At 42.3% G+C, this 16,178-nt stretch overlaps 1 protein-coding gene across 4 annotated transcripts in view; it reads left to right on the top strand.

Annotated features, from left to right (window-relative positions):
* TDP1 (tyrosyl-DNA phosphodiesterase 1) overlaps positions 1–16,178 on the top strand; it is a 76,507-nt gene that overhangs the window by 47,262 nt on the left and 13,067 nt on the right. For all 4 annotated transcript variants that reach the window (XM_081290653.1, XM_081290656.1, XM_081290654.1 and 1 more), the window contains one exon: positions 12,359–12,461. In XM_081290653.1, coding sequence (XP_081146779.1) covers positions 12,359–12,461 — 103 coding nt within the window. The remainder of the gene's footprint in view (positions 1–12,358; positions 12,462–16,178) is intronic.

Genomic DNA, 16,178 nt, shown 5'->3' on the forward strand with positions numbered 1-16,178 from the left:
GCCCTGCAAGTTCTAAAAATTCCTTTCTGAGTCCATCACAACAGGCAGGGGGAGAGGAGGGTAGGTATCTCCTTGGTTCATCCAGAGACAATGGCTTTTTGTTTGTTTTAAATGTTTCTTTTGAACAAAGAGGTCTCCAGGTTTAAAAAAAAAAAAATTAAATCATGATAAAAGATCTCCCAATGCCCGTTCTAGCATTTCATAGTTCTGTTCAGAGTATTAGTGCTTTCTAAGCCTTACTTTTGCATTATGCTTTATAATTTTCTAAGCACTTCCTTGATTGTTCCTTCATTCCCCTTTATAACCCAGCACAGTGAGCAGATGGTGCCAAATCCATATCGTAGGTGGAGAAATTGGTGCTCAAAGTATGGAATGGCAAGGTAACAGAGCTAGCAAAAACCAAACCCAAATTGAAGTCAGTGGCTCTTTTCAAGTTCTTATATTTATTTTCTTTCCATCATAAGAGACACACCAAATAATGGAACATTTCAGTAGAAAATAAAATAGCAGCATTTGATTATCACATTAGTCACTGTTAAATATACACTCAAATTATTTGATGTAATGTTCTAATATCATTTCTGACCTGAAATTTGAAAAGCAATTTTGATCCTGCTGGACAGTAATTTTTGTCATTTGGATCCTCACTGCTGATGTGATGGCTTCTAAAGTCCTGATAGTTGCATTTATGGGGTCAAGGATGATGGATCCATTTAAAGACAAAACTGACAGGTAGGCTGCACTGTGCCATGGAATGCCAGAGGCTCCACTGAGGACTCAGCGTGGATGTGAAAGACTTTGCTTGGGAGCCAGGATTTGCCTGTGACAGGAACAAAGTGAGGTTGCAAATAGATTTTTCAGAATCCATTTGGGGATTTGTCAGAATTTTTACTTACAAACCCACTCCCAAGTGCTCAACTCCTGCAGTGCTCTGCTCTTGCTTATCTGTTTGAAAACATGGATCAAAACCATTTTCGTTTTTTTTTTTTTTTCCTGCTGATGATGTTTCTTTGTTAATACTGAGTATCTATAAGACTCCCACACTCAAAACAGCTGATGTGGTACATCACAAGATTGTTCAATATCTGCAGGATTGGTTTCATTTTATTACATTAAACAAATTACATTCTTGTTACTTTATCACCTGTAATAAAAATTGAGGAAGTGGGGTAGAACCATGTTTTGTAAAGGAAGTTTTTTCAATTTCCTTTAAAGTAAAATGGGAGTTCACTGCATTTCTGCTTTGTGGGCCCATGCATGCTAGGATTTAAAAATCAGTGATGTGATAGATAGGGTGAGTAATTTTTAGACTCCTCTATACCAAAACTCTGTAGGATTAACTTGACTCGGTTGGGTAGACTTGCCTTCCAGAGAATTTCATCACTTGATGAGTCAGACCAGAGAAAAGGACCAGAGTCACCTTCCATGCATTTAGCAAAATATTGATGACGTTGATGATAACTAACATTTATTAAGCACCACTGATGTGCCAAGGACCTTTACACAGTGTATCTGGTATGATTCCCCCCTCAACTTTATGAGGCAACTTTATTACCATGCTTCACTGAGGTGAGCAAGGTTAGCACTAATTGTGATCAAAATGCACGTGAATTCAAGTCCTGCTCTTACCCACCATCCTACTTTACCTGTATTTTGTGCTAAATTGTCAATAATTAGTCCTTTTCTCTAAATTCTGATTTAAAAATCTTAAATTCTCTAACTATAGTAAACAAAGTAGCATTAGCAAATTGTGTCTTCTCTCCCTGTGGGTCAGGTCCTTTTCTTTGAATTAATTAGATGTTTCTTGCTTGCCTAACATCTGTAGGATTCAGTATTGGGAGCTAGAATAACTGCAGACAGCTTCCTTTAAGAGTTGGGGTCCGTGGGAGGGGAAAGAGCTCAGACATCTATAGGAGTGGGTATAGTGGAAGTCAAGATGGACAAAGAAATTATGTTTGCAAAAATTGGGGGCAATGATAAATAGATAGGTCTGGAGGTACTCAGTGAATCAGTTCAGTAAAAAAGAGAAGTGTCACGAAAAGGCATAGTGGGAAATGAAGTTTAAAGCATTGATTCAGACAGCAGTGGAGGGTACTGGATGCCAGGTTATGACATTTACTTTATGCCTAAGTAGAAAGGACACATTGATGCTCTCTGAGAACCACTGGAGGAGGTATGGAATGAGACATCTGAGATGGACAGTCCATCTGGATCTGCATTCTAGAGTAAAAAGGACCCTGGAAACAGAGGTTGTTACAAGGGTAGAATAGAAAAATTGGAGCCTGGCATGGTGGTGAATCTGTAATCCCAACTACTTGGTAAGCTGAGGCAGGAGGATCACAAGTTCAAGGCCAGCCTCAGCAACGTAGCAAGAGCCTGTCACAAAAATAAAAAGACTGGTGTGGTAGCTCAGTGGTAGAGCACTTCCCCACCACATGCAAGGCTCTGGGTTCTATCCCTAGCACCACAAAGAAAATAACAATAGTAAAGCAGATTGGTAACTGGCTATACATGGTTGCCTATGGAGCAGATAAGTCCCAAATGCCTGAGATTTTTAAGCCTTATCAAATGAGACTGAAGAGATGGGAATTTAGGAAAAGACTGGTTTTCAGAGGGGAAGCCTTGCTGATCCTGTTTTTTGATGTATTGAGCTTGGGGTGACAGTAATATCCAGAGAAATCCAGTTTATTTGGAGATGCCAGTTTGGAAATTTGATAAGTCTAAATAGCAGATGTCAGGAATTATTCTTGTCAAGGTGATGGTTACAGTTGGTAAGTGGAAAAGCCCCAAGGAAGAGGAAAGGGTAAGTTTAATGGACTTTGGCCATTCTAATAGGTATGTAGATGTATCTTGTTTAATTTGTAATTCTCTAATGACCTGTGATGTGAAGGATCTTTGACATTTTTGTCATCTGTGTGTCTTCTTTGGTGAGGTGCCTGATCAGGTCTTTTGCCCATTTTTTAGTCAGGTTGTTTGATTTCTTATTGAGTTTTGAGAGTCCTTTGTATGTCGTAGACACCGGTCCTTTTTCAGATCTGTTTTGCAAAAATTTTTTGCAGTCTATGTCTTGTCTTTTCATTCTCTTAACAGATTTATTCACGGAAAAGTTTTTAGCTAGGCATGGTAGTGCACACCTGTAAACCCAGTAATTTAGGAAGCTGAGGCAGGAGGATGACCAGTTTGAGGCCAACCTCATCAATTTAGTGAGGCCCTAAGCAACTTAGCAAAAGCTTGTGTCAAAAATGAAAAAATAAAAGGGGTTTGGGCAGTGGCTCAGTAGTTAAGCACCTCTGGGTTTAGTCCCCAGTAACACCCTCACACACACACACATACCTGTGCGAAAAAAGAAAAAATTTTAATGACATTTAGCTTACCAGTGTTTTCTTCTTTGGATCATGCTTTTAGTGTTGTATCTAAAAAGTCCCACATCTTCTATTATCTCCCTATCTTTGTTTTGTAGGCATGTCTTAAGAATCTAATCTGGTGATCTCTATTTTTATAAGTGACTTTAATATATTTGCATTCGGTGTCGGCACTAATGTTTTTCATTTTCTGTGATTTTACCTTGTAGTTTTTAGTTTCCATGTTTTTCTTTCTCTGCTCCTTCTTTTTCTGCCTTTTGATCCTGACCATTTCTTTTTCTTCTGTTAATTTGAAAGGTATAATCGATTTCTTATCTTAAACCTAAAATTGTTATTGCTTAAGAATGAAAAGTTAATCAGTGTTTTCTTCCTTCCTAGAGAGCCAAAAAAAATGGAGGTCTAATCCTAATTACCCTTCTCTACAGTTTTTATTTTCCACTGTTTTTTCCATCGTATTTTTAGATTTTCAAAATTAATCATTTTTATTATTATTTTTATTCAGTTCTTATTTACATTTACCCACAGTTGACTTAATTTGATCCTCTTTCTTCCTGGTGGCTCTGTCCCAACAAGTTTGTGGGATTTCCTGAATGTTCTCCTTTATAGCTATCTTGTAGAGAGGCCTTCTGTTGGCACTAAGCCAATAAGTTACCTTTATTTGCCTTCATTTTTGAATGATGATTCAACTGGATTTGAAAAAGCTCTTCTCTGAAGAGCTTTTCTAATTGGCTTGTCAGCTTGGTCAGTGCTACCATGAGAGGTCGCTGGATAGTTTTCGTTCCTTTGTGGGAAACCTGTCTTTTCCCTCTGGCAGCTTTTGAGATTGTCTTTGTCTTGGTGTCCTGCAGTATAACTACAATGGATAAGTACATATAAATTTATTTTTATTTAGTCTTATCAGGATTTATTATGTTTCAATCATTTCTTAGCACATTGACTCTCAGCCTTTTTTGAACTTCTCTTTTATAATCCTAATTATGTGCTCATTAGCACCTCTCTCTAGAGTGTGTGATTTTTCTTCCACCCTTTGCCTCCTGAGTTGCCTTCTCCCTCATTTCTTCAGATCTTCCTTCTAGTTCATTAGTCTTGTGCTCAGATATGATTGTTGTTTTATTCATTAATAAGAGTTTTTTATTTTAGTCACTGTATTTTTCACTGTTAACGTGCCATGTGTTTCATGGTTTAGAGCCTAGACCAGAATCCAACTGCCTAAATTCTTGCTCTATCATTTACTACCCATGAAGCCTTAGGCAAATTACTTAGCTTCAATTTTCTTACCTATTATATACAGATACTAATAGTATAAATATCCAGTAGTTTAGAATGAGGATTGATAGAGTTAATGCCTGGCAGGTGGTAGGTACTGTGAGCTAGCTGCAATTGTTATCAAATTTGCTTTTTCTTGCTTCATGTTTTCTTTTATATTCAAAGTACTTAAATATACTTCTTTTTCAGTTACCATCTAATTGACCAATCATCTGAAGTTCTTAGAATCTAATCCTATTTTCTATTGTCTTTTGTTCATGAAAAATTTGGATTATTTTTTCTTGTGTTTTGAAATCTACTCTTATAGGTGTCTCTTCATTGTGGATTTAGCTATGAGAATTCTCTGCAACCTGAGGGGACCTCTGTACCTCCAGATTTTGTTTCTGGCCATCACTTCAAGAGCCTAGAAACAGGGTCTCTGTTAATATTTACCTTAAAAATAAGTAAATATCTTGACATAAGGTGGGACCAATTACTGACATTCTGGTACTGAGAGACTAGAGAAGAAAAGAACTGACCAGAGAGAGTGAAAATATAGAGAAATCCAAAGCATATCAGATATCAGAAGTTAAAAATACTCTATTTCCATTAAGCCAGGAATGGGGGACAGTTATAGTGGATGTTGCATCTGCTACTAAGAGATTGAATAAGATGGGGCCAAGGAAGTTTCCATTGGATGTGGCATTGTGGAACTTGACAGTGACTTTGAGTGATTTCATGATAATGGTATGGGAAAAAGTCTTATTGAACTCATATAATAAATTGAATACTAAATGAGATTCTTTGATGTATTATAGTGGCAGTTATAGCCCATGCAATAAGCCAAGAAAAATAAAAGGCAAAGGTTGTAAAGAAAGAAGCAAAACTATATTTGCAGATTACATGAGTGCATTTGCAGAATCCTAATCAATTTAATAGCATCAAATAACTAGAAATAATAATTTTAACAAAAGGTATATAAGATGTCTATAATGGAAACTGCACATAAAGCACTGTTAAAAGAAATACAAAGATAAAATATTTATGGATTGGAATATTCAATATTGTTAAAATGTCAGCTACTTCCAAAATTATTGACATATTTCATTACAGTCTCAATCAAAATCTCATTGGGCATTTTTATTAAAAAATCAAGCTGATTATAAAATATATTTGCAAATGCAAAGTATTTACACTAGCCAAGGTAACTTGGGAGAAGAACATGTTCATTCCAAAATTTACATAAATATGCAAAGACCAAGACAGTTTTTAAGAGCAAGACTTATACTACATGATTTTAGGATTTATTGTAAAAATATAGTAATCCTGTGGTAGCAACATAGTAAATTCATCAATAGAACAGAAAAGAGTGCAGAAATAGACAAGCATAATCAAAGATTTTTGACATAGGCACCAATCTAATCAAGAAGTGGTGCTAAACAGTTGGCTATGTATGTTGAAAATAACTATGGGCATGAAGAAAATAAGTAAATGTGGTCCTCTCTTGGGCCATAAATAAAATTAATTTCAGACATGCTAGATCTAAATTTTAAAAAGCAACTAAAAGCTCTAGATCAAGAATATGCTCATGACCTCAAAATAGGCAAAGATGTAGTTGACAGGACACAGAATACATTGACAATAAAAACAAAAACAAAAGAAAGAAAGAAGGCTGGGGATGTGGCTCAAGCGGTAGCGTGCTCACCTGGCCTGCGTGCGGCCCAGGTTCGATCCTCAGAACCACATACAAATAAAGATGTGTCCGCCGAAAACTAAAAAATAAACATTAAAATTCTCATTCATATTCATTCATTCTCTCTCTCTCTCTCTCTCTCTCTCTCTCTCTCTCTCTCTAAGAGAAAGAAAGAAATATTGATACATTTTTGAACTTAAAAAATATTTTTGAAATTCACTTCATCAAATGACACCATTTTGGGATAGATGGGGAAGGCCTCTCTAAATAAAACCTCATGATCAGAAGTTACACAAAATTACAACTTAGGCAACTCCCCTATTCTCCCTGCAGAAAAGGAAGAAAGCAACCAAGAAAATGAGACTTTGCAGGCTTTCATTGACAGAGTTAACTGGGAAACATTGACAACATGATTGCAAATTATTCCCATTGTGTATTAGGCAGAAGAATGGCTACCCAAAGACATCTTAATGTTACATTGTGTGGCAGAGAGGAGTCCCGGTGTCAGGTATGATTTAGTTTCCTAATCAACGTGCCTTAAAATTGGGTAGTTGTGTTATTAACAAAGGTGTTTCTCAGTGGAAGAGGGATAAGTCAGGACAGATGGAAGTGTGGAGAGGACGTGGCCTGCCTCTTTGGCCTTGAAGATGGAGAAACAGAGATGCAAGCAGCCTCCACACTGGGAAAGTCAAGGAAATTAGCTCTTCCCTAGAGCCTCCAGAAGGAATAGGGCCCTGCGAGGACCTTGATTTTTAGCCCAGCCAGACCTATTTTGAATTTTTGAATTTCAGAATTATAGGATAATAAATTTTTGTTGTTTTAAGCCACTAAATATGACAATTTATTAAAGCAACAATAAACTAATGCAGACATATAAATAACAATTAAAAATGGGTAATTCACAGAATTAAGAAACCTAGATGTCTCAGAGATTAAAAATACTGAATACCACAGTAATCAGAGAAATCAAATTAAATGAGATATTTTGTCTATTACATGGGGGAAAAAACCACAAGCTATTATCCACTCAAAATTCTTAAAGAGTCCAAGGAAAATGTATTTTTATATACTTTAAGTCATAATCTAAATAGAAAGAAAATGCCTTAGAGGGAAATTAGATAGTATCTATCAAAATTAAAGCTTACAGGCCTGTGTATCCCCATACACAACATGAATCTTTTCCAATGAGATTATTTTTTCATAGCACTTGTGAAATTATATTTCAGTCTGTAAAAAGAAACAGAGCCCAAGAATACTAGAAAATGCACAGCAAATCCAGAAAGAAGAGACCCTATTCTGCCTGTGTGTATGTGTGTGAGTATGTCTGCACACAGAGGCGTACTGTCCTGGGGTTGGGGGAAGGAGCGACAGCAGCATTGGCTAAAGTCCCTTATTCCCCCTCCTTGCCACAGCTGCCAGGTCTGATCTCCAATGTCCACTGTAACACTCTGCATTGGATCTGTCAGTGAAAGTGCCTGGCCCCCACCAGCCCACCAGAAGTGTGTGGCCAAAACCTCAGCCTAAGTCACTAAGTCACCTCTGTATTCTTTGTGCCACTGCTGCTTAGACTGTTAAGTAATTAATGATGAAAAGAAACATTTATCAGCACACGTTACCATGACAGCAGTCATGAGTCATCACGAATACCCATCCATCTTCTGACAAAAGCTTAAGCATGAACCCAAACCAGCCACTCCAGAGTGCTCTAGCCACCGATGACCAAGGCAGCCACTGTCATTACTAAAGTTTAAGTGCCTCAGGGTTTGGCCCAGAGATCATCTTTGGTGTGCCCTTCTTTTCCTGTGCAGCTGATCCCCAGTGCATTACCATGATGTTCAGAGGAGCAGTCCTCGGTGGGCAGTTCCACTGGAAGTCAGGGCCTTTCTCTTTGGGGCTAAAGAGAAGTCCCAGGTAGCTCTGAACACGAGGTCTCATCTTGTAGACTCTTGACTGGGAAGGGGTTTTAGCCTTGATTCTAGAGACAGGAACCTAAAGCCCAGGAAGAAAAGCAATGGCTTAGGAGTTAGAGGAAAGTAGAGACAATACCCTCTACTGATTAGGGGACCAGGGCTCCTTTTTGGCTTTCCTTTCTTCTCCACGATCCTTATATATCATTCTTATACCCCCCTAAGATTTCCTCTAAAATTGTCTGTTATATATTATTAAATCTGTTCATAAATTTTTCAACTTTGGTATAATACTTTTATATTGTGGACTTGGATCAAACCTGTAATTAGAAGCCAATCCTGAAAAGCTGTGGCAGAATGATCCAGCAACATCCATGCGCCTCCTACGCAGGGGGCCTACAAACTGTCTAATTGAATAAGTGACCATTAGCTTAACTGAGGTGACTTGCTGTCTTCTTCATTTCGGACTGCTGTACCAAGTGCCACAGGCCAGATAACTTTAGACAAAGATCTGTTTCTCATAGTTCTAGAGGCTGAAGCCCAGTATCAGGGTGCCAGCACATTGGTTCAAGTGAGGTGTTTCTTCCTGATTGCAGATGGCTGTCTTCTTGTATCCTCACATCGTAGGATGAGGGCAAGACACTCTGGAGTCTTCTGTATGGCCACTAATACCTCTCAGAGGCCCCGTCTCCTAATGCCATCACGTTGGGGGTTAGGATTTCTGTATACAAAAGCAGATGCTTAGTCCATAACACTTGAAAAGGGGGTCAACCTGCCTAAGCTAATCACATTTCCCAGAATTCCCTTCCTTATATTTTGCAATTTAGGGTAGGCCCCAAGAAATTCCTGTAGAATATTTGGGGGGTGAACAGGAGACAGCTGTCATTTTGACAGCACGTGTCAAATGTGCTCCAGCTCACCGTGTTGGCGTGAGGCAGCAGCAGAGCCTACACCCTTCCTGGTTCTCCTTGAGCTTCTCTAGCTCCTGGGCCTTGCCATGTATGTACATTTAGCTCTGTGACAAAGGGCCTGGTTTCTGCAAGACACTGTCACCCCAATCCAGAGGTGACAACCACTGACATGGGTTTCTGTCCTCGGGCTTCACCTTGCCCTCGTGGTCCTAGCTTGCTGCTCCTACTTGTCTTCCTCTGGCTTCCTCCTGCCCTGTGGACTTCTAGCCCCATCCTCAGAGCCAAGGTCACAGTCTGAGAACTGTTCAGCCAGCTCCCACATTTGTGTGATGTCACATGCCTGTCAAACACATATTGTACATAGAGACATGCACACAACCTCTTTAAAGTCTCTGCTCAAGCCCTGAGTGAGGTACTCCTGGCCCCCGGAAGCCCTCTATCATTCATCGTGAATTAATTAGTAGCTTAGGCAGAGATTCCCATGGACTATAGAACTGGGTCATCCAGAGTCCTATTCTCCTAGAACTCCCCATCTTATAGGGTAGTTCCAAACCTTGAATAATCCAAAGTAAGTGGATACCCCACCCTCTTTAGTGACCAAGCATTACTAACATCTAGCAACAACAAAACGCTCCACAGCACTGAGGGGAGAAGGTAGCTCAGTCCTGAGGGAGACAGAGAAAGATGGCAGACTGAGGGCAGAGGGAGCATGGGTCGCCAAGGCAGACCGTGGACAGTGGATTCTGAATGAAGAGCAGAAGCTGGAACTTGCATGGGATTTCTGGAGCAGAAGAACTTTGCAAGAGCTCCATGGTGTCACTGTGCTCTGTGAAGGACATCAGTGTTTACTGCACAGGTAGATTCCTGTCCATGCTGCCCAAGGAGCAGGTGGGTTGGAGTTTGGATATACATGCCCATCTTCCTGGCTGCCCAGGTGCCCATGACTCAGAATGCAAAAAATTATTAGAGGTGATAGTTCAAGAAATGTTGATTTTTCACCTAGACCACCTACAAGTGGCTTTCAGTCTTTCACTTTTTGAGGTTCCAGATTCTTGGAATTCTGTTAGAAGCCAACACAAAAGGAGAGGTTGGAAGAAACCAGTGTTCCCTCATGGTCTCCGTTGACCTGTACTGTGGACGAAGCCCTCAAGTCTTGGAGAGTTGCCTTCCAGAGGTTCCTCATTCTCAGGGTGTCATGCTGCTGACAGTCTAGAGTAATCCTGAAGGCAGAATCCAGAGTGAGGAAAACTGGCAGAGCAGGACTCCTGCCTTGCACTCACTGTACAGTTTTGCCATTAGGCTTTTGTCATGGTCCAGGTCACCTTTGTTAATAACGGATGAGAGACCCAAAAGCAGGTCTTCTGAACTTTGTTTTTAGCTTTTGTTTGTTTCTTTTTGAGGAAGGGTCTCACTGTGTTACCCAGGCCTCCTGACTGGCTGGGATTGGAGGTGCACACCACTGCCCAGTTCTTAGATTTTTAAAGAAAACATCTTTCCTAAAGTCATAATCCCACTTGCCATAAGCATCCCACTTTCTGTCCCTTTGAATATCCCATAGACAGTGACATTCACAATTGTGCATCCTTATGCATCAAAGATGTTTCCTATCCTTGTTGTGGTCCAGTTAAGAAGACAGAAATATTTTGTAAATGTGCAAAGTGGATTCTGTGGACAGTGGATTCTGAATTTTATTTATTTTATTTTATTAAGTGAGCTTAATGGTTTCAAGGGTTGTCCTTAGCTCTAATGTCCCCATCCCCCCCTCTCTGTTCCACTACATCCCTTAGATCATTCTTCTCCCATGACTTGATATCTCCTATTCCAGCATATCACCAGGAAGGTGGTCAGTGCTCTAGTGAAGGACTCTCAAAATGCCCAGTTATCCACAAAGCCTTGCTTTAAAGGTTCTGAGTAGCTGAGGTTTAGTGCTCATTTTGAAAGTAATAGTGAGTTCAGATGAGCCTAATTGGGGAAAAAAAAAAAAAAGGTATTTTGTAGGTTTATGTTAGTTAAGAGCAGATGAGATCTCTCTATCACATTTGCAGGAAAGAAATCTAATACGATGCCTCAGAGCTTCATTGTCTCCATTCCAGAGCATACTGATGTGTACTTTCTTTTATTTTCCCTTTTTTTTTAAGTTGTGCATATTTAGGGGGTTCAGTGTGATAATTCACGTATATAATGTGTTCTAATGAACAGATCAGTAAGTAGTGCTTTCATCTCTTTAAACCTTTGCCATTTCTTTGTATTAGGAACCTTCAAATCCTTTCTCCTGGTTCTTTATAAAATGCAGAATAACTTTTTACAAACTGTACTCGCTCTGCTGTGCCGCAAAATGCTTGTTTTGGTGGCCAGTATCCAGCCTCCCTCTCTCCTTCCAAGCCCCTCCCTCTCTCCTTCCAAGCCCCTCCCTCTCTCCTTCCAAGCCCCTCCTTCTCTCCTTCCAAGCCCCTCCCTCTCTCCTTCCAAGCTCCTCCCTCTCTCCTTCCAAGCTCCTCCCTCTCTCCTTCCAAGCCCCTCCCTCCTAGTGACTGTGGTTCCACTTTCAACTTCTATAGTTGATCTTAGCCAAGAGGCCAGGAAGCCATTCTACTGCCTGCTTCTCAGAAGTTGGCACTTTTAGTGTCCACGTCAGTGAGAACTGACATACCTCTTGGCACCTTCTGCATGATCAGTTCCGGGTCTCCCCCTTCCTGCTGCACTATGATTTTTTAGCTAGATCTACAACTCTTTGTCCCCATAAAGCATCATTCTAATGCACCTTTTCTTTTTGGATATGAGTACAATTAAATCTAGTGCCCTCAGAGCTGCTTTCTTTAGAACAAACATAGAAGTTAGCACTACCTGGCCAAAAAAATAAAAAGGAGGGCCAGAGAAAGCAAGTGTGAAGCCTAAGATGCTTCTATTTAAAGTAACGTTAACATGGTTTTTTCTTAAATTATTTTTCTATACAACAAAAGGGGAAGTCTTGGCTATACCAAAGTTACGAAAAGGAAAAGGATTTGAAGGAAAATAAAGAAATAGGAAAAGTAATTATTTTAATAGTTACCCTCAACGGAAAATGCAAATGAACATAAAATTGTCCCCAATTAGCAGTTAGATAAAACCAGAGGATTATAGCAGGATTTAAATCCCCTTCCTAGAAACTGAATCAGCATGATTGCAGCTGTTTTTCTGTGAGTCTGACCTGCACAGAGATGCTTCACTGAGCCAGGCCTCTCTGTGTCCTTGTCTCTGCAGCGCCAACCTGTCCAAGGCCGCTTGGGGAGCATTGGAGAAGAACGGCGCCCAGCTGATGATCCGCTCCTACGAGCTTGGGGTGCTCTTCCTCCCGTCAGCATTTGTGAGTTCCCTCTCCCAGCTGTCTCAAGGGTCACTTGGGAACTGAGATGGACTTTTGAGTTCTCTTCTTTAGTCATGGTGACCTGTCCAGGGTCAGCAGATAGAGGATCAAGATTCTATACCAGAACCTCTGCTCTCAACAGCTGTTCTGTGTGATAAACTTACAAAACACTTAGACAGATGCAGAGGGTTACCTGGTTAGAGGTCAACAGGTGAAGTTAATAGCAGTGTTTAAATAAGTTCTGTGAAATATGACATGAAGATTCATCTCAAGGGGTAAATGACAAATCACCAAAGGAAGGGCCCAGCCAAGCACAAGCATTTTAGTTGGGGATGATGGGAGGGTACAGCTGGGAAGAAGGAGGGCTTGGGAGGCGGGCAGGGCACCATTATTCCTGGAAAGAGATTGGCAGGAGGGGAGCTGGGAGACAGACTGGTGTCATGCCACGTTCACCCCTGAAAGGCACCACGTGAAAAACTGTATCTCAAAAAGTCCAGCCCAGCTGGCTTACTTCCCAGCTTTGAACTGACTCGTGGTTTTCACAGCCAAACACCAGTGAAGTGGCAAGCTTCTATGTGGTGACCAGGTTGTACAGGCCATATGTGTCTTTAAACACTAGAATCACATTTGGCCCAGAGAGGAGTCCCCCACCTCCGAGGGGCACACAGGCCCCAGGAACTCCCATCTTCCCTCCCCAGGCTCATGTGGTGGAACACAGTCAGAATTGCCCATGTAGTAAAGGCTAATGCCTCTCCCTCCCTCCTCCCTCCCTCCCTTTTTCTCTCTCGCCCCCTGCCCTTCCCCCTCCCCCCTCCTCCTCCTGCCTCCCTCCCCCTCCCCCTCTCCCTTTTTTAAAACCACTTGCTGTAATTGACTTTATAATAAACATACATGACATAGCTCCATTGTGAACCACTTTTACTGGACCAGGTTTAGCTAAGCAGGTGCGGGGTGCTTATTCTTACATTTCAGTCTGGTCCCACGTCATTCATGGGAATCCACTCTTAAGGCATGCAGGGCCCTTCCCGGCCCACCCACACAGTGCTGCCGTCTTTCCCTGCACCATGCTCTAGGGAATAGCTGTTCTCCCCCTTTCTCTCCCTGTCCCTTGCCAGTCTTTACCCATGCTTCTCCATCCAGAGGGCTTACTACAAAACTACCACTGGCCTCTTTGGAGGGTGGTGTCATGAGGTTTCAGAATATTTTGTTTCCTGCAAAGTAGAACAATGCAGATTCATATGCCACTTATAACGAAAGCTCAGCTTCCACAGGCCCATAAGGTAGGTGATTACCCTACTTTCTAGGCAAGAATATTATGTCCCGAAGGTTCCACAGGTAGAGTGGGACCAGCCCTGAGACCTCAGTCTTCTCATAATCCCTCGGTGATCATCCAACTTTATACTAGTTTCGGGGGAAATGGTGAACTCACAGTCCAGGATAACAGTATTGAGTAACCTGAGGTGATTATAGTGATTGTGGCTTCAAACTCAGGCTGGAGTCAGCTCCTAGCAGTTCCTTAAGAAACAAGAAAATTCCATGTCACTCTTGTTTGGCTTCTGTCAGCTTTTGAAAGTCCTAATCTGTTGTAACGGTTCTCACCTCCTCCCTGATCATGAAAATGGTAATATAGATGTGTGTTGCCCTTGCACATCCTCTAGGCCCTTCTCAGCTGCTAATCTTTACCTAAGATATTCTTTCTCTGCACCTTAGAGAAGGGTAATAGAGGGGAAATGAGAATAATAATGAGAACCCCCAAACTGTCTTCATACTGGGCTCTTATTTCTGTACTTTTGGAATAAGAAAGCCCTGCAATAGCAGCTTCTAGGTAAAATAGAGAGTCTGCTATTTAAAAAGACCATCAGCCAAGAATATAAAAAATGAGTTCTGCTTCTGTGCTCTACCAACAGATTCAGAGCCTGATGCCAACCAGGGTGACCGTGTAAGTAACACACTAAGATGGTGACAGCTTCCCCCACTGTGTGCTGGCTGGTCTCAGCACACGCAGCCTGGAGCGGTGCTCTACCACCAGCTGTCTCCCTAATCCTGGAGAGGACCTGCACACTGCACCGTCTGGTCCCCAGACATTTTCCCATTTGATTGGGTCATCTGTGTCATTTAATGAATCATGAATGACTGGGGCAAGGCGCAGAAGCAGTTTCACCTCGCCCATCCAGTTAGGTCATGGTCAGTAGGTAACTTGTCTGTGAGTGGTAAGACAACAGGTGTCCCAGGTGTGAGCCAAGTGCTCCTGTGACACAAGGGAGACATCAAGCCTGAATGAGCAGACCCCAGAGACCAAAGGTCTTATTCTTTCAGTTCTGTTTTACAAAAAACAACTTAAGTCCCCAAAAGGAGGGAAGAGATGCTGGAGGAAGTCATGGAGTCAGAGGAACTGTGAACAGCCAAGACCTGGAGGGGGGCCAGCTGGCTTTGGGGACCTAGCAGTAGACCTGTCTGGCTGCTGCTGTCAGCATGGCCCCACAGCATCTCAGGAACTGGCTGTTCTGCACTTCCAGTGACCTCGCAATCCTAGGTCTGCCTTGTCGCAGGGCTCTCCTGATGTGTCCCCCAATAGTGGGCTTGTTTCCAGACGAGGAAGATTATCAGCTAAGATGCCATCCTGGAAGGTAGGCTTCTAGGGCTTTCCCCTGAAGGTGAGCTGATGTTTCTCATCAGTGGGTAAAAGGTGGTGTTGGGTTGAGATATAGGAGATGTCCTTAAGCTGTGTCACTCACTGGTGTCTGACACTTCTGGGAAAATGGTAGACCTCTGCGGGGCCTTCACAGAATAATATCTATGGTGATGACTTTGGGGACAACCCAAAGGGCTGTGCCAAGGCTGTACGAGCCCTGGAACAGGACGCTTGCCCTGGGAGGGTGGGCATGCAGTGGACCCGCTCACTGGTTTCCCCTCAGAGCTGAACATTCCAGCAGCCTGGGGTTGATCCCCGTGACCCTAGCTCAGCTCTGCAAGTACCCTGTGCCTCTTCAGGATAGACTCCAGGGACAGAATGAGGAACAAGCTGGAGTCTTTATTCTTAAGTTACACTGAGGATTATTCAGATATTACTTGAGGATATGGACATCGCAGATACCATCAAAATTTTCTTAAGCCACATGAAATCTGCCACCTTTCACCCACTGCCCTTCTTGTATGGAAATCCTCCTTAGCAGCTCTGTCACCCCGTATCTGCTGAATCACCAAGGCTTGTCGCTCTCCCTCCTTCAGGCTGCTCGGTGCTCGGTCACCCCTGACCATCCCACAGCCTCTGTGTCCAGGGCATGTCAAGTTCTAGTTCAGGAACCTCCAGCTCACTTCCTAGGCACCTGCAAGCTGCTCTTCACGCTGCTGCCAGAGGTGTCTGTCAGCCACAAATCCAGTCCTTTTGTCCCCTGCTTCAGTTCTTGAGGCAAAGTCCAGGTTTCTGGCATGACCTTCGTTTCCCTTGGGACTCTGACATCTGGCTGCTCTGGCCTCGACCCTCACCCCTCATTCCTGGCACTTGACATTCCCGCCATGCAGGATTTGGGGTTCTCTGGGAGCCAGGCCTGGCCCTGTCACCAGCCCTGATCTTTATGAGGAACAGCACCTTACGCCCTGGGCCTCCACCCGCTGCAGCTGTCTGCACTCCAGGCCTCACTCCTGCATCCCGTGCCCCACTGTGTCAGGGTCGTTGATGTGTGTCCCCTTGACCAGGTGGCAGCCTGCTTTCTCTTG

Source organism: Spermophilus citellus, assembly GCF_964194105.1.
Source record: "Spermophilus citellus genome assembly, chromosome: 4".
NCBI lineage: Eukaryota > Metazoa > Chordata > Mammalia > Rodentia > Sciuridae > Spermophilus > Spermophilus citellus.